The 21,819-nt window shown below is 36.5% G+C and overlaps 1 protein-coding gene across 19 annotated transcripts in view; it reads left to right on the top strand.

Moving 5' to 3' along the window:
- Nucleotides 1-21,819, top strand: part of NRXN1 (neurexin 1) — a 641,583-nt gene that overhangs the window by 253,200 nt on the left and 366,564 nt on the right. For 10 of the 19 annotated variants that reach the window (XM_090134773.1, XM_090134772.1, XM_090134767.1 and 7 more), the window contains 3 exons: nucleotides 3,261-3,644; nucleotides 12,804-13,007; nucleotides 15,100-15,126. In XM_090134773.1, coding sequence (XP_089990899.1) covers nucleotides 3,261-3,644; nucleotides 12,804-13,007; nucleotides 15,100-15,126 — 615 coding nt within the window. The remainder of the gene's footprint in view (nucleotides 1-3,260; nucleotides 3,645-12,803; nucleotides 13,008-15,099; nucleotides 15,127-21,819) is intronic. The other 9 variants (XM_090134782.1, XM_090134781.1, XM_090134786.1 and 6 more) reach the window with 1 other exon arrangement.

The raw sequence follows: 21,819 nt of genomic DNA, 5'->3' as shown, positions 1-21,819 counted from the left end.
CAGCTACTCTGCCACAGTGTCACAGTTCTGGATGCACTGTGAATTCAAAAGAGTTTAAAGATCCTCCACTTATTTTGTATATGCTGAAGCCTCATGAACTTGGTTTTTGCATTTTAGTTCAGGATATTAAAAAAAATAACAACACAATACCCAAGAACACCAACAATAAAAACAATAAAACACATGCAACTTCTGATGTATTAGGAAGTATTTTTCCATTCTTCTTAATGGGTCTTTTTTTTCCACTCATTTTTAGAAACCAACTAGTGGATAAAATTTGTATTCCCTATCAATATTATCTATAAAATATGCTGTTGGATACCAACAGCAGTGAAGGTTGTATGGCTGCCTGCTCGTGCTGTTTGGAAGTTCAGCTAGAAACCAGGATGCTAGTTAACTGGTAGTGTGAAACTCCTGGTGTTTAGGTATGAGTTTCTTGCTGTTAGCTAGACTAAAGCCTATTTGTGTTGTGGCTATGGTTTTTGATTTAGTCAGTGTGCTATATGATATTTTGGTCAAGCTCCCATGTGACAGCTGAGGCAGAGCAAGTTACGCAAGTTTTGAGTCAGCTGCAGGTGCTTCTTGACTTAGTGTAGCACTTAACAAAAAGGATTCAATGAAATAAAAGTAACTCACAGTTGTCTCAACGAGTCATTTGTACAGTACATCAGCTGTTGTTGAAATGTCCAGCAGTAAATTTGAGATAGTCCAACCAGTTAACATGTTCTGAGGCCTTCCAGAACACAAAAAAGGTCTCCAGAAGATTTATTTCTTAATTTGTTATTCTACACATAGTCATGGGTAGATGACATGTTTACACTGATTTTGAAGTCTTCACCCAAGAGTATTTGATATTATTTCTTCAGGAGAGGAGAAGTTTATTTCTTTTATAAGTTGTTGCTATCTATTCAAAATACAACGTGAGCTTTCTCTAGGGTAATCCTTATAAGATACACAACAAAGTTTTTCTGCTTCACTGTAATTTACAGTCACCAGGGTACAGCAGTAGCCTACATTTTAGGAATCTTTTTTGTAGGAACGTTTATTGTTCACATCACATTTTGAAACTCAGCTACATTGTCTGAGATTTGCTTTTCTCTTATTGTTTATTGGAATGCATCAAGATTAAATTTGTTTTTTATAGAGTGGAGCCCTAGGTATCTTCTAGCATCACGGATACCTTGAAAACATTAGGTGTAGTCACCAAGTAGAAAGCAGCACTGTGCAATTGGATGAGCTTGTGGCTGGAGGTTGTACATCTTTGGGGTTCTCCAGCTCACTGAATTTGTGTGGATTCAAGTGATGTGTGAACATAATTTTAAAATACTTGGTCCTAAATTTTCCTGAGCAGAAACAGGTGAAAGTAAGCAGCAGTAGCAGTGAGAAATATTCTGAGCATCTTTAACTTTTTTTAAGGAGAAATGATCTACTCTATAGGTACACCAAGTTCTGCTTTAAGAATCTGAGCTGCACTAAAAGTATTTAACGTAACACAATAGTCCTACAGATTTTAAAAATTGGAGGCCTAGGGAGAGTAAAAAGAGACACAAAACGTTGGTTCAATGAGCTTGGTTTTTACAGCTAAGGCTGAAATTTCAGTTTGTGATTATGACAGTGCATTAAAAGGGAAAACTGTGATTATACTTAAACATTTTTCAAACATGCATATAAAAATGGAAAAGAGCTGTGCAAACGTTTGTTTTCTCTTTTTCAGTCCCTTTGGATACTAGGGAGATTGCAGCAGTAGCAATATCTAGCCTTTCTAAAATCTATACATCATAAGCTTCATGTGGGAGTCAGGGCTCATGAGAGTTCTGCCCCAAGAGGTTTAACTAAATGTCCAAACTGTTTAGGTATTCATTCTGTCCATGCTCTTGAAGGCAGACTGTCAAACCAACAAAAGAAGCAAAATATATAGCTCCCACAGGACTCCATTGCAGGAAAAGAAGCCAGATTTTAAAATCGTATCCATGTTAGAGAACTGTCATCTTGTTAGACCTCTCTGTTTGCTTAAAACTCTCATTTTAGGATTTATGCTCTTAAAATTCCAAATTTATTATTTTCATGCACCATGCCTAACACAGTGAAGGCATATCTGATAATCACTGTTATCTTCTCAAATCTCTATACTATTAACTGTGGAAAGCATTGACTGTGTAATTTTTATATATGTATGTATGATCAATACTTAGTAGGAAATGTGATTCTTAAGTGTCTTATCATTATCATATGTAAAAGTGTGTCCCATGGATAAGACTTACTCACTGTGACTGGTCCATTGTATTCACCTGATAGTGTACATAGTGTTTTGGTTTATATTTTGTTTGTTTCTGCACTGTTATAGAATTGTGAGGAGGCATAAGGATTCTTTTTCCAACTGATTTTGCTTAGAAAATAAAATGTGCTTGGTATAAGTGTGCTGTCTGATTCCATGCACTAAACTGGGGTTTCTGCCTATTCCAGTTGAAAAGGTTGATACCCTTATTATTTTTGAAAATACAGCTGCTTTACATAGGATCTTTACAATTGATTATCTGTTTTTTCATTATCTTACACATAAGAAAATCTCTGCTGTCTTTGTTCAGACACTTTGTAGAAGCGGAATTTTATTTTAGCCTTTATTTATTTATTTTTTAACTTAAACAGGAAAGATATTTCTGATTTCCTCAGATTCTATATACTTCCTCTCTCCCTCTTTGTAACACGCACGCATTTTGAGGTAAGTGTCAGAGGCATTGATTTTTCCCTCTAGGAGCACATCACTATCTTCTTAATGATTGCCTGCCTGGCAGCTGACGAGTATTTTTCTCCTGCACTTAATGGAGAAAAAAATAAAAAGTCTTTCTCAAAGTCCTCTTTAAAAATGCTGTGTCTTTGGATTCAAACCAAAGACAGATTTGCCTCTCAGGTTGCAACCTATCAATGAAACCTCAGCCTCAATGCTCTGAATCACCTGGGAGGCAGTGAAGAGTTTTTCGTTGCACAAGCCAGGGTATATCTGCAAATAAGTCTGAAATGCATTCCTCCTGCCCCCACAAGATTGGTAAGGAGATTTTGACTTTTATCTAACATGAGCATGCAGGAATGCTATAAATATGTATCTATTATTTTGTAACTGTATAGAAAAGTTGTATATACCTATATACATTTATAGATATTTGCCAGGAATTAATGCAACACTTAGATTAATGAGATAAACGATAGTACCAAAATCTTTAAATGTCTTGAAAATCTTACACTTTGTTTTCATTTCTTCTCAGGGACCATATCTGTGAACACATTACGTACACCATATACTGCACCAGGAGAAAGTGAAATCCTTGACTTGGATGATGACTTGTATCTTGGAGGGTTACCAGAGAATAAAGCAGGCCTGGTCTTCCCAACAGAGGTGTGGACAGCACTTCTCAATTATGGATACGTCGGCTGCATTAGAGATTTATTTATTGATGGTCAGAGCAAAGATATTCGACAGATGGCTGAAATTCAAAGTACAGCTGGAGTAAAACCCTCCTGCTCAAGAGAAACTGCAAAGCCATGCCTTAGCAATCCCTGTAAAAACAACGGTGTATGCAGGGATGGGTGGAACAGATATGTTTGTGATTGCTCTGGGACAGGGTACCTTGGCAGATCTTGTGAAAGAGGTAAGTTTCTTGAGATGACTGTGTTTCTACTTTAATGCATATACAATTATTAAAATGCTAAATCATCACTGATTCTTATGAGGCAGAAGTCTCTTTGATTTCATGTGATGAAGACAGAGCGCTGCTCTAGACTGGAGGAAGTAACACTCTAGGAGAGACCTTAAGTGACTTTAAGTTGCATAGCTACTGGTGGACCTTGACAGAGAGTTGGTAGCTGCTAAATGTCTCTTGGAAGTTCTCTCTCCATTTTTTTCATTGTGCGTTGATGAGTTATGAAAAGTTCTCAAAAGTAATTTCAGTTGTTATTGCATTACTAAATACACATTCCTGTTCCAAACTGAGGTCTTGTTCTCTGCCCCTTTACGTCAATACCACTGTGTAATTAAATTTATTTTTAAATTCCACAGTATCTCTTAAATTCATAACCAGAATTTCAGCCATGAATCAGAGCAAAAGAATCTATATGGAAATCTATATTTCTTACTTGACATTTTTTCTGAAGTTCCTAGTTCCCGAGGAAACTGTTTCTACTCATCTTAATTTGCTTAATTTCATAGGAAAGGTAAATGTAAAGTCGATAGACCTCATTTATTTAACTGGAAAGGCAGATAATGGAAAGGAAGGCAGAAACTGAAGTTTGATAGCTTATAGGAAAAAAATCTGTAATTAAAGATATAGAGTGTGCTATTAAAAGATTTTAATGCAAGTAGAATAGAAATGTATAATTAATATTTTTGGTGTTTATTTGTATTCCATTTGGAATAAGAAATATATGAATGACAGAAGTTTTATTTTTATGAAGTCTTATGCTACAACTTGCATAGCTTCTCTTCCACCTCAAATCTAAATTTCAAGACAAATTAAGTTATGCCCATCAAGTAATAAGATGAATCAAAACTGCATCGTTTAAAAATAAAAACCTGATGTTTAAGTTGTATGCAAATACATGCATGCGTTTATACAGAATTAATACCATCACATTATTAGCATTTGCAAGTAGGTTCTCAGTGTTGTCTTTTTTCTTGTTTTTCGAATACATAAGACCTTGGCTCTTGGCCAGTGATTTTGATATCTCCAGATTGTTGCTTTACTGGTGGAGTAAAGCTGGCAGAGGGCATAACCGAGCTGTCTGATGGATTACAAAAGCCTTCAGTTAAACATGTCTGGTGTACCACCCTGTGGCAAAATTCTGTTATTACATATGGCAGAAGTAAAAATAGGGCTTGAATCTTTTCAACTGGAGAGTTAGGATGCATTTTAAAAAAAAGAAATGAACAAGAGCAGCAAAAAAGCATGCAGATTCACAAAGGACTTCATAGCAATTTCCTGTAACTATATTTGACAGGTGATAACGTAAAATTTTAATGTAAGATTTTTTATGTAAAAAAATTTTAGTCTCTTTTATTTCCCATATTTTATTTTCAGACATCTTCCAAGATGAAGCTTGATTTCCCAGCACATTCCCCTGGTGGGAATGGTGATATTAGAACAGTGTAATTGGCTTCTCTGCAATAGTGTTTGGTTCTTCTCCAAAAGAAATCTTGTGTGGCAGTTCAGACAATATGTGATCATTTCCTACTCTTCTTGGGCTTCGAGAGGAAACCACACTGAAAGGAGATCTCATTCCAGAAATATTTGTATCCCAAATGGTTATGCGCTAATGCGATTATAGCTTTTGGGATTGTGAAAGCGATGTGCTGGCATCCTACCACACAAAGTTATTATAACTGCTACCCATGTGCAATAACTGATAAACTATTGTATTTGTGATGTAAATAACACAGTGATGATTGTTCAAACTAATTTAAGCCAAATAGGAACATGGTCATTTCAGCAATACAGTTCTACATGAAAGGCAACTGTTAGAATAAAGTATAAGAGATTAAAAACTGGGATACTATAAGTTACATGATTAATATATCTGCAGTAAACCGATGTAACTATTCAGTATATAGCCATTTATTTTTTTATACCATTTCACCCAAAGTGCGAGTACTAACATCCATATGTGGATGTACCCTGTATAATGCAGCATCTGAAATTATTTTGGTGCACAAAACTTAAAATTCAAATTTAATTTCTGTGTACATAAAATTAATATTTTTGTATCCCTGTATATTTTTTTTTTATCCTGTTACAAGTTATTCTTGATGTTATGTGAGATTTGTAGTAAACTTAAACATGCGCATAATCTGTAGATTGGCCTTAGTAGATTATGGAAACTATGGCAGATGGATGGACAGCTGTCAGAGCAATGTAATTTAGCTTCTTATCTTATTTCCATTGTGGACCACAATATGTGACTGCCTTTTGTAAGTGTGTGCTTTTAGACAGGACAGCTAGAAATGGTGTGCAAGAGTAAATTCATCAGCGTTAAGGAAAAGGTATGTCTTCAGAGATTTACCCAAGTGACAATTCTGAGGAGAAAATATATTTAAATTAGTGTCTGTGTGCATGTACATATTGTGCATGCAAAATACCTGCATACACATTAAATACATATATGCCATGCATATAAATTAAATAAATCTCTTTCATTCTTTTGCTCTATCCATGGATGTTTTAAATTATATATATATATATATATATATATGATATGATGATAGATTTTTATGAATAATCATTTATTGTCTTCAAAATGTCATTATAGTGGTTCTGTCTCTGATTCAGATTAACTCTAGTCCTGTACGTTTAATATCTGGCACCTTCACTGTGTAGCCTGGTACCTCAGTCCTGAAATAATACCACTGTAGGAATTGGGATAAATCATTTCCCCTTTTATTTACAGATTATTGAGGAATTAACAGCATATCAGGTATCATTTCTGTCAGATAGATGGAAAGGTTCCCCTTGTTGATTTTCCGAAGGCCCAAGCATTGAGCCCAGATGGCCTAAAGTAGCTGTGATAGGTAACACAAGAAGAACAATAGTTAGCTGAGGGTTGAGTATGCAAGTAAATAAAAAAAAAAAAAAAAAAAGTTTGCATCAGTAGTCATTGATATATTTGAATATGCTTACAGAATGTACTGGATTGAAATTGTATCTATGTTTTCAGGACAGGATTTTGTTGCTGTAACTTTACTGGTAAATAAGAGAGGGTCAGAGAAAACAGCTGAATGGTTGATTAGTGATGTTCCAGATTGTTCACAAACTTTCTGGCGTGGCTCTGGACAGTGACTTTTGTCACCTTGAGGCAAAGTTTGTGTGTGATTTGACAGCCCACACCAAGGGTAACTGCATGCTTTGAAAATGGCTGTGTGGGCTACAAAACAGTCTTTGCATTTTCAGACACTTCGAATCTGAGAAAGCGGAAAAAAGTTAATTGTTCTGTCTTAGGACTGTAGAGGTCAAAAGGAAACAAGATCCTGTTTTATTTATTAATGTAAGTGTAGTAAGCATCTCTTCATCGTGTTAAAAACAATGTAAACTTAACTGTAAAGCTTAAGAGCAAGAACACTGAAATTCAAATTCCTGGTCCATACTTCTTACACTTTAAACAGACTATGAATTGAAAAATAGTATCTATTCACAAAGTTATTTCTCCCAATAAATATTTCAGAGCATTTCTGAGGATGGGAAAATTTCCTAAAAAGTAGATGTCTCAGTCTCTTCAGTGATTTAAGTAATCTCAAGTGGAAAATGAGGATCCTGAATCTCCTCTCAAGAGGATGCTGGTGTATCCTTGGTGATTGGCATGACACTGATGTAGATATTATCTACATAGCCAAGAAGAGAATCCAGCCCTGGAGATTTTAATCAGAAGCAAACTGAAGGAAAAAAGGGAGAGGAGAAACCTTCTGTTTTTTTAGCACAGAAGTAGGAAAGGTTTCTAATATCAGGTTTATAAATATATTGAAGAAAGAATGCATAAAATATTTTTTATCAGTCTGTGAATCATGTTCATTTCTTGTGAATAAGAAGAAAGTGCATGCATTGGCATGTTCTTATTTTCTGCCCAGAAACTGGGCAGCAAATTTACTGTTGATAAAGTTCGATAAGGTTTTTTTTAACATTTTCCCTTTTAATGTCATGCTTCCAATACTGACATGATAGTAAAATTACTATTCCTTGGTGTTGAGGCTCTGACTCTTTCAACAGATAAAAACAAAACTCATAGCACATTCTGAGCTAGAATTCTGCTCTGTTAGCATTTAATAACTACATGAAGCTAAACAAGAGAGAAAAAGACTGTCAATCTTTACATGAGATGACCTAGCAGTGTAGAGTTTAAAGATGAGGTGCACAGTGCTATAGGAATTAGTCTGTCCAAAGCAAGTTGGGCAAAAATGAATACAAATTTGTAGATGAAATGTTCCCATGGGGTTTGCATAGCTGGTGTGTAACACTTGCTGCCTCCACACATTCAGATCATCATCATCTTATTGAACAGACCTTGCAAATTAATAATCCATTCTGCACAGCTGAAGTACTGCAGGATAGAAACAGTTGTGTTAACTAAAACAAAAGCTCTCATTATAAGAGGAGATTCAAAACAAGCATATTTTGTTTTATATTAAAACTATTTTTTCTCACTATCCAAAAAACAAACCAAACCTGACTGGGAAGCATTAAGATAGTACATGCCATCAAGGCTTGGCCTCAATGAATTAGAAAACAGCAGTAAGGGAAGAGGAAACTCACTGTGCTATCAAAGGTCTCTTATATTTACTACTAGTTCATAGGGGTTGTAAAAGACCTGTGGAGATCATTTAGTGCAACTCCTCTCCTTAAGCAGTTGCCTAGAAAGTTGTACAAGAAATTGTCCAGGTGGGTTTTGAATATCTCCAGAGAAGGAGACTCTACAACCCTGTTCCAGTGCACTTTAGCCCTCAGAAGTTTTTCCCTCATGTTCATATGGAACTTCCTGTATTCCAGTTCCTGCCCATTGCCCCTTGTTCTGTTGCCTGGCACCACTGAAAACAGCCTTGTCATATCCTCTTGACTCCCACCCACTAGGTATTTATCAGCACTGATAAGATCCCTTCTCATTCGAGTCTCTTCTCCAGGCTGAATACTCCCAGGTCTCTCAGCCTTTCCTTATGAGGGGAATGCTCCAAGCCCCCAGTCATCTTTGTTGCCCTCTGCTGGACTCTCTCTACAAGTTCCCTGTCTTTCTTGAACTAGGAAGACCAGAACCACACACTGTATTCCAGATGTGCTCTCACCAGGACAGAGTAGAGTGAGAGGATCACCACTCTTAACCTGCTCAATGAATGGCAGCACAGCCCTCTGGTGTGTCACCCACTCCTCCCAGCTTTGAATCATCAGAAAACTTGCTGAAGGTGCATTCTATCCCTTCATCCAGATTGCTGAAGACGTTGAAGAAGACCAGATCCATTACCAACTCCTATGGAACATCACTAGCTACAGACTTCCATCTAGACTATGTGCCACTGATCACTATCCTTTGAGCTCTGCCAGGCAGCCACTTCTCAATTCATCTCACTCTTCTTTCATCTATCCCACAGCTCCTAAGCTTACCTACGAGGATGTTATGGGAGAGAGTGTCAAACACCTTGCTGAATTCAAGGTACTTGACTGATGAGAAGATACCAGGTATCTTCTCATCTACCCAGCTGGTCACGATAGCACAGAAGGCTACCAGATTGGTCAGGCATGATTTCCCTTTGGTGAATCCATATTGATTTCTTCTCTTCCACTTACTCAGTGATAATATCCAGAATAAGCTGCTCCATCACCTTTTCAGGGACAGAAGTGAGGCTGACTGACCTGTAGTTTCCTGGGTCCTCCTTCTTGCCCTTTTTGAAGACTGGAGTGATGTTAGCTATTGTCCAATCCTCAGGTACCTCTCTGTTCTCCATGACCTGTCTGAGATGATAGACAGTGGCTTGATAATCTCTTCTGCCATCTTCCTCAGCATCTGTGTGTACCTTCCATTGGATTCCATGAATTTGTATGCATTGAGTTTTCCTAGGCAATCTGACCAGATCCTCCTCGACCATGGGCAGGTCTTTCTTTCCCTAGACTGACTCTCTCTTATCTCCAGGGTCTGGGATTCCCAAGGGTCAATCTTAGCAGAAAAGTCTGAAGCAAAGTAAGTGAACTAAACATTATTATTTTTTTCTATTTTACAGATACATAGCATCACTGATCTTAAGTTAAGGCCCTCAGGGCAGTTCTAAATCTTTATGAAATTCCAGCTTCCTAACAGTTTTGTGGGTTTTGCTGTGATAACTTTATATTTTAGAAAGCCTGTAACTCAGAGCTCTCCATTCTGAAAGCAGCTTGTTGATATGAAGGGGTTTCCTGGTTGCCCCGGAGCTTTTAAGTCATTTGATCTTGTGTTCAGTCTCCTTGGTTTGTTCTTGGAACATCTGTTTCCAAAATAGCTGGCGCAGTAAGGTTTAGGAGGATTGAGTATCTAATCACATCATGGCTGTTCTCCATGATTTTAAACACTCACAGGTCATCTGTGATTAAATTAACACAGTTTCTTCTTTCCTTTTTGTGTCATTCTCTAGAAGATTAAATAACTATAGGAAAAACAGCAAACAGTACGTAGTAGTTGATTCTGACAACTTTCTTTTCTATTATCAGAAAATAATACAACAGCAAAGATCTGTAGTGTTTTTGAATGGTGTTCAACCTGTAACATTTAATCTGATTTTGTTCAGATTATGAAAAAAAGGAGTAGTACCAACAGCCCTTATTTTAATAGGCAATGTAAAGTTGTTTTTTTTTTTCCCCTTATGTTATCTTGTAACAACTTTTTTTTTATGCTGGACTTCTTTAATTATCTAAATCATGTTTATTTTTTATAAATATCTGGTGAGTCTTTTGTGCACAGGCTAATAATCTAAATACTTGTATATTGAAATAATTGTAAGCTGTCCAACCCCCACTGCTCACAAACAATTAAAAAAAAAAAAAAATACAAAAATCAACAACAACAACAAAAAAAACACCTTTCCCTGTGAAAACTTTCTGACTTGAAGTCTTTCATCAGACTGTGAAAAATAAGTATTTCATGTCCTTCACAGAAAAAAAAAGTTTATATTTAGGACATACAGAACATATGCTTAGAAATGGTCAAACCTGAAAATGTATACTAATTTGTTCTGTCTAATGATTTTCACTATCAGAATTAGTAACTCTTCTATTTTATTTTATTTTGTTTTGTTTTATTTTATTTTATTTTCCCCTTAAGCCATTTTTGTCAAAACTTGTAGTGTGGAAGCCTGGAACTATTAGTGAATATACCACCCATCACTTTTGCTTCCAGTGTGCTTACACAGTTATAGCTGGAAGTATTTGTCCTTCATGGACCATATTGGCTGGAACTCTTAGAGCAAACAAGGCACGTGATATAAACTGTTTTGACAAGCTATAGTGTCTTAACATTGACATAAAGCAAAACAATTCTTATGTTAATTATTATATTGATTAAACGTAATAAACAGTAGTATCTGAGCTATTATTTATGTATAGGAGTACAGTACACCTTTGCTGTAGATAAGTATCTCATTTTACTGAGTGAAGCTAAAGTACAGAGAAGCTAAATTATTTGTCCAAGGTCTTGTGGCAGACTTGGCAGTGAAAATTAGAATCTGCACACCTGGAACTGTAGGTGATTGTATCATACCTGCAGCTGTTGGTACAGAACATTGACTTGAATCAGGGCTTGGATAGGAAAGAACTGCAAGAGGGAAATGGTACACTACACTGAATTTTCCAGTCTGGGACTTGCACAAGTGCTTGTTAACATTCATAGATTTGTCATTATATCATTTTTTTCCCTCTTCTTTATTTGGTCAATTGAGTAAATAAGTGCTGAAGTTTATCCTTCCTGTGGCTTCCTTGAGATGTTGTCTGATGCCTGCTCCATTTTTTTTTTCTCCTTCAGTGGATTGATATGCTCTCAGGTTTGCACCTTTTTCAAACCAAGACTAGAGATCCTGTGTAGTCCTCATCATCTGACACTTCACCAGTTTCTAACCTAAGAGTTTTGGGGTGTGTTAAAGAATGTAGGAGACAGATGGAGGAAGCTAAAAGGTCTCTAGCAAAGTAATGGTAGGCAAGCAATCAGATATGCATAAGACAGCTTGCATTCAGATAAGTGTATTTTGTTATTCGGGTACTGGTTTTGGTCAGGTAGAATGGTGTTGCTGTATGGTACTTCTGGGCCAGCTGAAACACCTGGCAGTGGCCACTGACTGGCTTTGAGCAAGGAAAGTTGCACACTTGCTGCCACTTCCACCATAGCACATCTCCATCTGAGAGCCTGACAGCAAATTCCAAAGGCACTGTTGGGGGACAGGCTGCAGCACTAGATCATTCTGCTTTATGTTTCAGAAGAAGTTACAGACTTTGCTTTCTAGGTACTGCCATGCTCCCTGTGAGTAGCAGTGTCATCTCTGCTCCCATTCTTGCTACCAGCACGGGGGCTGGGAGAAGATGACTTGTGGCTGGTTGCTCGAGGGCCTAACAGGCCATGACTGCACTGCTGTGCCCGCAACACTCGCTGGGAGCACTTTCTGCAATGTCTGAAGCTGACAGTTACTTGCTTGTCTCAGGGGTTTTTAAATCCTACCCTCAATATGCCAAGTCCAGTCTTGCTTCTCAGGTTGAGGCTGTCGCCATGTCTGTACACACGTTTTTGAGTCTCTCAGACCTCAGCCATCTCGACTGTGAAGCAGTCTGCTCTCAAGCAAGCCGTGTATGGTGGTCGCCTCCTCCATCCTAATTCTTTAAGGCTTCATTTTGCTGACTGGATGATAATGACGACTGGTAGTAGCAATCTCAATAGGTTTACACACAAAGTATCCTGAAGCACTTATCTCGGGGGATGACAGACAGACATGACCTTTTAAGAAGCTGTTTACCTGGCTAGTTTTTACAGGCTTTGATGTATATTGCATAATACGGGCTCAGTCTGGCAAGCATTTATTTACAGGTGATTTTACCCACCTGTTTGTTAAAAGAGCAGTTGTGTTTCTTTTAGAAGCAGCAAAATATCCTTCGTAAAGAAAGACATAGAGTTTTTCACTGTTGTTGTTTATGCTTCTCAGTAATAATTTTAATATGTAATTTTTCCATGTCGTGCTGCGTGGATATACATTTACCATCTTCTGTTTGGGCAATATCAATAAATAGCGCATTAACTTCTTTAATAACTAATTTTCTATCTTATGTTTTCAGAGGCAACAATATTAAGCTATGATGGAAGTATGTTTATGAAAATACAGCTCCCTGTTGTGATGCACACAGAGGCAGAAGATGTTTCTTTACGGTTCAGGTCTCAGCGAGCTTATGGCATTTTAATGGCAACAACTTCCAGGGAGTCTGCAGATACCCTCCGGTTGGAGTTGGATGCAGGACGAGTAAAACTAACGGTCAACCTAGGTAACAAATTCTTCCTCCAAGAAGTTAGCATTTTCTTTACATTTTTCTTTTTGCTTGCGAACATTTACAAAACAGCCTGTTTTAACATTAAAAGTAAACTGAAGCAATATATAAACACGTCAGTGCAACATTTGCATATGCACACACACACAAATGTGTCCATTTATTTATTTATTCATTTATTTTGCATTTTTGTGTTCTTTATATAGTCTTAACACACTCCATCACAATATTTTTGTACTATTGTGTGTTCTAAAAAGAGAAGACTAGTTCATCAGTGGTTCTTTTAGGCTAAAATACTTTTCTTATTGTGGAAGATTGGTCTCCTTTCTCATCTTCTCCATGGTATCAGTTGCACAATGTAACCAGATAAGCAGAAACAACACGTATGTGGGTCAGTTCAGTTTTATACCTACCAACTAATATACAACATACATATGCACCAAAGAATATCTGGTTTTAACAAGGAAAATGTTTCATTTAAGTATGTTTTCCACTGATGGATTGCTTTGTCTCCTTTTTTTAGCCATCCAATCTATAGTAAACCCATCTTCTCTTTTTTAAACAATTCTGTGGTGGTATTTTTGTAGTATCGAACGATAACACAACCCTTCAATGCCCAAAGACTGCGGCCCTCAGCAAACAGCCATGTGAACACAAGAGGCACAAACCCTTTTACAGAAGAAAAATAAAGAAAAAAAGATATTGACTTTGTGGTTTGAAATACGGGTAAAATGTTAGGATATCACTTCCTCTAGTTAATTAGTAATAATATGAATAATAATGAAACCAGAGTGCTTTTGCTGCGCTTAGAAGTGCAAGTCAGGATCCGAAGGAGTACACTTAGCAAGGTGCACGTTCAGTGAAGTCAGCCGCGTTCTGTGGAGTGATCTTTTTAAAGAGAAATGTAGCTATAAAACCGTTATTAAGTAATCGCAGATAAGACGATTCCCAGAAAGCATGCAAAACCCCACCTTCCCCTTAGGCTTCGCAAGCCAATCCCACCGGCAGCGCGGTGTCCCCGTGTCCTCCTCTCCCGCAGCGCCCCCTAGTGTCGCGCCGGGCTCCTGCGGCGAGCGGAGCGGCAGCGGTAGCTTCTGTAGCAGGGAGTGTGCGGCGGTTGCTCCTTGGCTGTTTGCGACCACTTTTCTGATGCGGTTGACGACACATGGCAAACTCAGCTATATGGCAACAAAATCTAGGTTTAATGGTATATCTGTTCCTCAAAGGTATAAAGTGGGAGTAGATGTACGAGCCAAGTAGGCTGGCGTAGATGTTTATTTTTTTTTTAGTGCGATAATAAAGGCAGCCAGCACAGTACAGGTTAGGTCATTTTCTTTATATACAGAATAACCCACTTCTTTCAATTTTTGCCTGCTTAAATAGTTGAAGAAATCCATGCATTAATAATATAATTTCTTCTTGCCCTTCCCACCATCTCACCCTTTTTTCTACTTTTTTATTATTGTTTTTAAGGAAATAGTTTGAAAATAGTGTTCTCCAATGATCAGTTTACAGATGTGATTATTTTCTCCTTCATGTAGCTTTAAACACAGTCACTTGCCATTTATTAATTTAATACTTAAAAAAGAAAAAAAATGGGCAGAGCCCTATTTGTAGGCCTGGGAAATTGGCTTTTCAGTTTGCTACTCAGTTGTAGATCAGCCTTTGAGGTATACTATACAAGAGCAGTCCAAGGTGTCTGACTGAGGCTGGGCTTGCTCTATGACCCATTGTGACGGAGCACTTTCTAATTGCACTGAGAGAAATTACCTGTTCTTTCACAGATGGGGAAAAGGTTGCAGCCTGCCTCAATTAAGCATCTTTGACATTTAATCTGAATTTTTCGCTTAGATTTGTCACCATGTAGCTTTGTTTGAAATTGGCCATTTTTTACCCTATTTGTCGTTTCTATTTATAAAGATTTATCGCAGTATATCTGGGTTATAACAGTATGTAAAGACTGATGATATGGAGTGGCCATTTTTGCATGTGTCTGTCCCCGGAAGGGTGGACTGTGATTTTATTGGATGTCTGCAGCTATTACCTTGAAGGATAAATTTTCATTTTTCATCTATTCTTCCCCATCTAGACTGTATCAGGATTAACTGTAATTCCAGTAAGTGCCTATTCAAACTTTTTAAAATGTTATTCCACCATTATAAAATATGCAAACTAGATGAAAATGATTGTGGACAGTTTGCAAGTGCTTGTTAATTTATTAATGAAATGTGATGATTAATTATCAATGTGTAAAAAGTCATCATATACTCTAGTGTGCATTTTTTGTCCCTCCTATATAATTTCTAATTGGAATGTTAAGTAAGGAAGGATTCTACAGGCTGTAAATATACGCAGTAAATTCTACATATATGGCAAAATATCGACCTGTAGCTCTATATTCTCCTATCCAGGCTATTTTATTGACAGTATCTTATCAAATTTCTAACATTTCTGATAAGCTGTCATATCTTTTCCCTCTGATCCTCTCTCTAGTTCTCTTGACATTTTACCTCCAACCCATGGTGATAATGTAAGATCATAATTGTACACAGTACGAGAATTTTTATTTCATAATCTTCCTAGACAATTAACTGTATTAACTTCTGCTTGTCAAACAATTGGTTTTGCTAAGCCATTGCTTTTTGAGAACACGGTGTAAGGACGTGATTAAGTCTGAGAATAACTGCACTTCTATGATGATTTTTTACACTCTAATCATGTAAGAAACTTTAAATTGAACATTTTTTCTCTGTGATATGCATGTTTATGAAACAGAGGGAAACAATTGCCAGATGAATGGACTAAATTTTAACTTCTCTGATATTATTTGGATTAAGAGGCTATATTCTGAAAGGAGAAAAAGGACTGTGATTTTATTTTGAGTCTATGGAATTCCTGAATGGTGTCAACAAAAGTATTGATAGTAAGTATGGTAGATTTGAGTTTTGGATTGTTTTTTCTTTCCTTTCCCCACAGGTTTTGCAGGCCAAGGATTGGCTTTATGCAAATAAAAACAGAACTAAACAATAAACTTCGCGGTTAGAATTTGTAGTGTAAATAGTTTCCCAAAAGTCATCAAAATAACCTCCCCTAATAGCTGTATAGTCCTCAAATTAAAATAGGGGTTGCACTAAATTGGATTAAAAAAAAAAATTCTTTTGGGGCAGGTTTTAATTTGAACTGTGCTTAAATCCAGACAAACTTTTCAGTACTGTAAACGTTTGCATGACCAAGGCATAAAGGCAGTTTTGTCGTATAAAGGTTAAAAAAGTTGTAGTTCTTTTAATTTGTTCAGTTACAAAAGTGAATATGTCCGTTAATGTCGACTGAGATTATGAAAACATTTTGTTGGTTTCAGTTGTAGGATTATTATTTTTTATTCGAAGTATAAAGCAAACAGCTTTTTAAACAGAGACTTAATGAGTTGACCTGCTGCTGCCAAATTATTTTTTTCCACAGCAAAAGCAATAATTCTCATTTCTTAAATTCCTTAATAGAATCAGAGAATTCTTTTGAAAAGGGATAATGGGAAAAAAAAAATGCTTGTAGAGTCACAACACAATAAATCAATAGATCAGTAGATGTTTGGCTTTTATTTCTAAACCTCTTCTGAACAAAATGAGTTTTCATGAAAATAAATTAAAATGTTTTCCAGGATACATCTTCAAGTAAATTTTAGATCAAAAGAGAGCCTGAGAATACAGAGTAAGTAATTAAGCATCCCATTGGAGGCTTGCAAAAAGCAGTGATATGTTTACTGTGCTGAATTAGTAGTTATCATCTTGGTCTTGTACAAGAGCAGCAGAACTTCTCTACGAAGTATTCTTGGTATCAGATACTCATGAACTACCTTTCTTTACAGTTTGCTTATGGCTTTTTTGTTATTAGAAATGAACTTTCATGGTTAGTTCCATCTCCATTTATTGCTTGTGTACGGAACAGATTTCTGTGAGCTTTCGATACTTGTCATGGTAAGTACTGCAATACTTTCTTACCAGCATTCGCGGTAGTTTTTCACAAACAGGTAACATTTCACAAGCAGTTTCTGCGCTTTAATTTTAGGATTATGAAGAATTATTGCTCTGAGCAGTCCTTAGGAGATGCTTTCTTGTTAGACAACGTATTGGATTTCAGAGGACCACACAATTAGTTTTAAAGCAACAGTATCCAGAACCTGAGCCTCTTATTTTGTTATAATCTATAATCATTCAACAATTCAAGCTCTTTGTGGGGTTCAGTCCACTGAGAAGTGGATGTGTATTAATCCTGTTTCTCACATTTAGGGAAGCTTTTTTCAGATTTTTGCCTTTTTCTTGCTTAGAAATCTTTATGTAATTTCACTGATGGGAATGAAATACCATTTATTATAATTACAGTGGCAATCATAAAGCTAAGATCAGAATGAAGCTTTCTGGTTTGAATTTGAAGGAAAAGCCTAAAATATCAATCAAAAACTAGTATTTTGACCGAGAGGCAAAAAGGAAGAAAAAGAATGTAAGCGCCTAGTTTCCTACAGTAATATGCATTACTAGTGAATGAGTGTTGCACCTTCTTTTTCTCTCTTGAGTGTAGCCTGAAACCTCTTTTGCTCACTGCAGATCAAGTGAGCAGCACTGTTGGCTGGTCAGAGCCCAGGTTGTGGTAGCAATTTGCTCTACGCTTTGTCATGACTTCACCTTTAGCTAATGTCATGTGTTGCAGAAGAGGTGGCATTTTGTGGTCTTCCTTGTGTGAAATAAAGACTTTTTTTTTTAATTTCAGAATGTTAATAATATCTCAAGTTACTGCTAAGCTTGTGTCTGTTTAAAAATATTATGGATACTGTTCATGCCATGACAGTTTTGAGGAACTGAATAGCATAACACAGTCAAACTTTTTTATTTTGTGCTAAATTAAAATAATGATATCTTTATAAAACCTAGAAATGCTCAAAATTCCTTCACATGTCAATTAGAAAATACCATTCCTGAAATGTTGATTTTGTTCACCCTTAAATCACTTTGGCGTGTTCTTCAGACATTCAAGCTTACAAAATAAAATCGTCAATTAAACAAATGAAATAAACAGACCTCTTAAACTGCATGTAGATTTATGTCAGTGTTAAGACCAACATCGCAAGAAAAATGTGTACAAAACTACTATATGGCTACTATTGTTTCAGGTTTTGTTTTCAAACATTCATCTATATGTAAGACAGAGGTGAGTGATGTTGCTTCAAATAACACAAATCCTTCACATGTAGGGTTGCTTGGCATTAGGTGTTCTGTACAAATAACTCTAAGTTGATTAGTGTTCAGTTCTCGTATACAAAACTAATGAGCTAATCCTTAAAAACTACCTACAGAGAAATGCTTGAAAGACCATAGATTTCTCCCTTGTTGAGAGAGAAGTAGTTTCTATTCAGCTTTGGGAGACAAACGTTGCATAATGCAATGCTTATTTAGATATTCAATGTTTATTTAGATATTCAAATCTTAAGTGAATTTTATTACACCTAATACAGTGCTCACTTTTCTCCTTTTTTACCCATGCTATGTTAAGATCAAATCCAACACATATTTCATTATGTACTGAAAATACCATTGAAGTCATTTTCAATACAGCTTGTAGATCTTGATCCTTCATAAATGACTCTGAGTTTCACGTGGATTCAGCGTAGCATTATTTCCATTAGAATTTATGCTTTACAGTGTGCAATTAAAAGAGCAGTGAATTCAGATGTACTGAATCAATTTTTTTCCTCGTATGTTTTTAGAAACAGAATTTTATCCTGTGAAATTTACATGACATACATAACAGATTTTGAATGACTAGTGAGCAAATGCAAGTATGCTGTATGTCCATATTTTCACTGCTGCTGTGTTAAGACCTACTATCTTGACTTAACTATAATGCCCTGTTTTTCTAGTTCTAATGCTTCCAAAACTGTATCACCTGAAAATTTTTGGACACCTGTGACTCTTGAGGCTTCCCATTTTTTATGCACAATGCACATTTTTCACAAGAATAACCATCTTTTGTAGATTTTTCTGCACTGCTGTTATTTCTGAAAAATGTATCACCTATATCTCTGTGAGTCAGCAGAGCATGGCCACAGGATTTATATTAATTGATATAGTAAATAATTTTAACTGTTTAGTGGTAAGGGACTGATTCTCATTTCTGGATAATATGCTCTTTATCCAGTTTGGAAAAAAAATGTGGTAAATTTTATTTTTTTCTATTGGATGCTGAAAGATTGTTCAAATGATGGCACACATTGCAGGGCAATTACAGTGCCTGTTCACTGCTACACAGCTTTTCTTCTGTAGGCTATGGGAGTAACCCCATCAATTTTTACTTTTACCCAAATGCAGGTCTGGTGTTAGAAATGACTAAGAATGGCAGAACACTGGGAAACAAAGCAGTGAGAACTTTGGCAGCATACATGTATACTCCAGGGAAAGAACCAACTTGCTTTGCTAGCTGGGTGTCTGCCTCTCCAAATTAAGAGAAATTTCCTGAGCTTTGAGGCGTTCCTCCCTGGTAAAGTGCCCCTTCACTTGTTGAGTTTTTTTGCACTCCTCCTTCTGTCTACATAGTAACTATCCATTCTCCGTGTCCTTTATTTTTTTCTATTTTATTTTCTCACTCCATTTCTGTTTTTCCCTGCAGTCCTCTCTTGTGTCTTTCATTTGTACCATCTTTTCTGTACTTCCATATTCTGCAGAAGCGCAAACTCCACGTGATTAAGTTATTCTGGAATACCTACCTTCTGTTACTGCGCTTTTTTCTTGTAAAAACATCCTACAAAACCAAAGCATGTCAAGGAGCTACGTTAGATTATCCACAAATAACAGGAGAAATACGTGTGGAAAAGCCAACAAAAGTGTTTAAGTGCAGCATATTTTCAGACTACACATAGGTTTGGTAAAGCGAGAAGTCTTTAAACGAATGCCCTACAGCCTTTTGAAAGCTAATGCTTGTAAGAATGCTTTTGGTAGCAAAGTCCAGAGTCTTCAGCTGTGCTCTTGTGGGTATTGCAAATTCTACTTCCATCAACAAATCACTGATAAAAATGCATCAACTTCTCACTCTCTGGTGACAAGAATGACTAGAATATGTTATTTCTTCCTTCTTGTCTTTGGCAATAGAAATTCATTAAATTGATGCAGCTACCTTTAAAATACAAGATTTTGTAATCGGACTGTTTACTTATACAGTGTCTTCAAATTTTATCAGATGGTTTTGATCTTTGTCATTCAGTATTGCTGGCAGCCTGCTAAAATATGCAAAAGATCTTTACCAGAGAGGACGTGCAGCAAATCAATGGAGCACTTTAACTCTGAGTTCAGTCAGGTATTCTCCTCTGTTTGGGGCATGACAGTACTTTGCAGATTAGAAGACATAAAAAGGAAGGCTATGTCTTCACTGGCCAGTCTCACTGGAGTATTTAGTTCCTCATCCTGAATCTCTACTAATCCCATCGTGTTTGTATGTTTCTGTCACTCTGTGTGAACTGAGGCTGAAAACAACTAGGGCAGGGAAAAAAACTTTGGAAACAAAGTTGCCCATTAAACCACAATTGAGTGGAGCAGAACAGTTATGGGACAGCCCATAGTTTATGTGGGAAGGCATAGAAGCCTGATCAGAGTGAATCTTCTGATTTCTCATTCTCTGTAAATACAAGGTGAAGATGCCATACAGCTTATGCTAGGTATGGTTTACTTCCTGAAGATACGATAGTACAGCCAGTTCCCTCTTCCCATGATCTTTTTGCTTTTTGGAGTGAAGCAGTGGCTGTTTCCTCTCACTTGTAAACTGATTATGCTTCCAGTCCACATGAAGGGCAGCAATATAGCTTATGTCTGTGCTGCTTAGAAAATCTTCATTTGTGTTTTTGCTTTTTCTTAGCGAGCAAAAGTGGAAACTGCCGTTGGTCTTTGGGCACATTGCCAATGAAATATAATTTCAGGTTCCTTTACTAGAAAATGATGTTTTTCTTTCCATGTCTATACTTTTTTTCTTTCTCTTCATTCTCTTAGCTATCTTCTTTCTCTCTTTTTATGACCTACATTCTGTCTTGGGCACTTTAAATATATAATTAATTTAAAAGGATCTTCAGCAATTCAAATATATAGTATTATATATGTATATGTGTTAGCTTTATTAAAGCACAGTTGTGTGCTCTGTAATAGCTCGAAGCAGTAAAAAAGTCAGCAGTAAAAGACTAAAGGTTATTTATGTGAATTTGAAAATTACTAGAATATGGAGACACACCCTAATTACAAGGTGAAAAACTAATTAGATATGAGGTTCAGACTTACTTTTTAGCTCTGCCATGTGAATGTTTTCAGAAAAAAAAAGTATCATACTTTCCAGTATTTCAGTGTACCATTCAATTTTACAAGGCTAGATAGAAATAATTTCCAATTTAGAGTGTATGTAGGGCTAGATGAGCCAAAAGTGTGGTGTGGATATGTTTCAGTTGGCCCTGTGAACATTAGCATGCTGCCAAAATATAATCAGCAGAGCCCAAGGGCATGATCTGGATTTCACTGAAGTTGGTCTCTCTGAAACTTGAGCCTGAACCTTTAAAAGGAGAATGGGGAGCAAAAGATAGTATGACCAGAGAACCTCTGAAAGATGAATAGCAAAGGAAAATGCTTCAAGCATATAACAGACCACATTGCCAGCTGGTACAGAGCAATCTTTGGGATGTGTGAGATCTATATTAATAGATTTAATAGAATTAATAAATCCAGACTTATATGAAAGGAGTTATCTTTCATACTAGTCCTATCAATCTTTTCATAAAAAAGACTTCGGC

This window comes from Phasianus colchicus, chromosome 2, assembly GCF_987193195.1.
Source record: "Phasianus colchicus chromosome 2, bPhaCol1.hap1.1, whole genome shotgun sequence".
NCBI lineage: Eukaryota > Metazoa > Chordata > Aves > Galliformes > Phasianidae > Phasianus > Phasianus colchicus.
The sequence above is the reverse complement of the archived record's forward strand: the minus strand, read 5'-3'. Positions and strand labels throughout refer to the sequence as shown.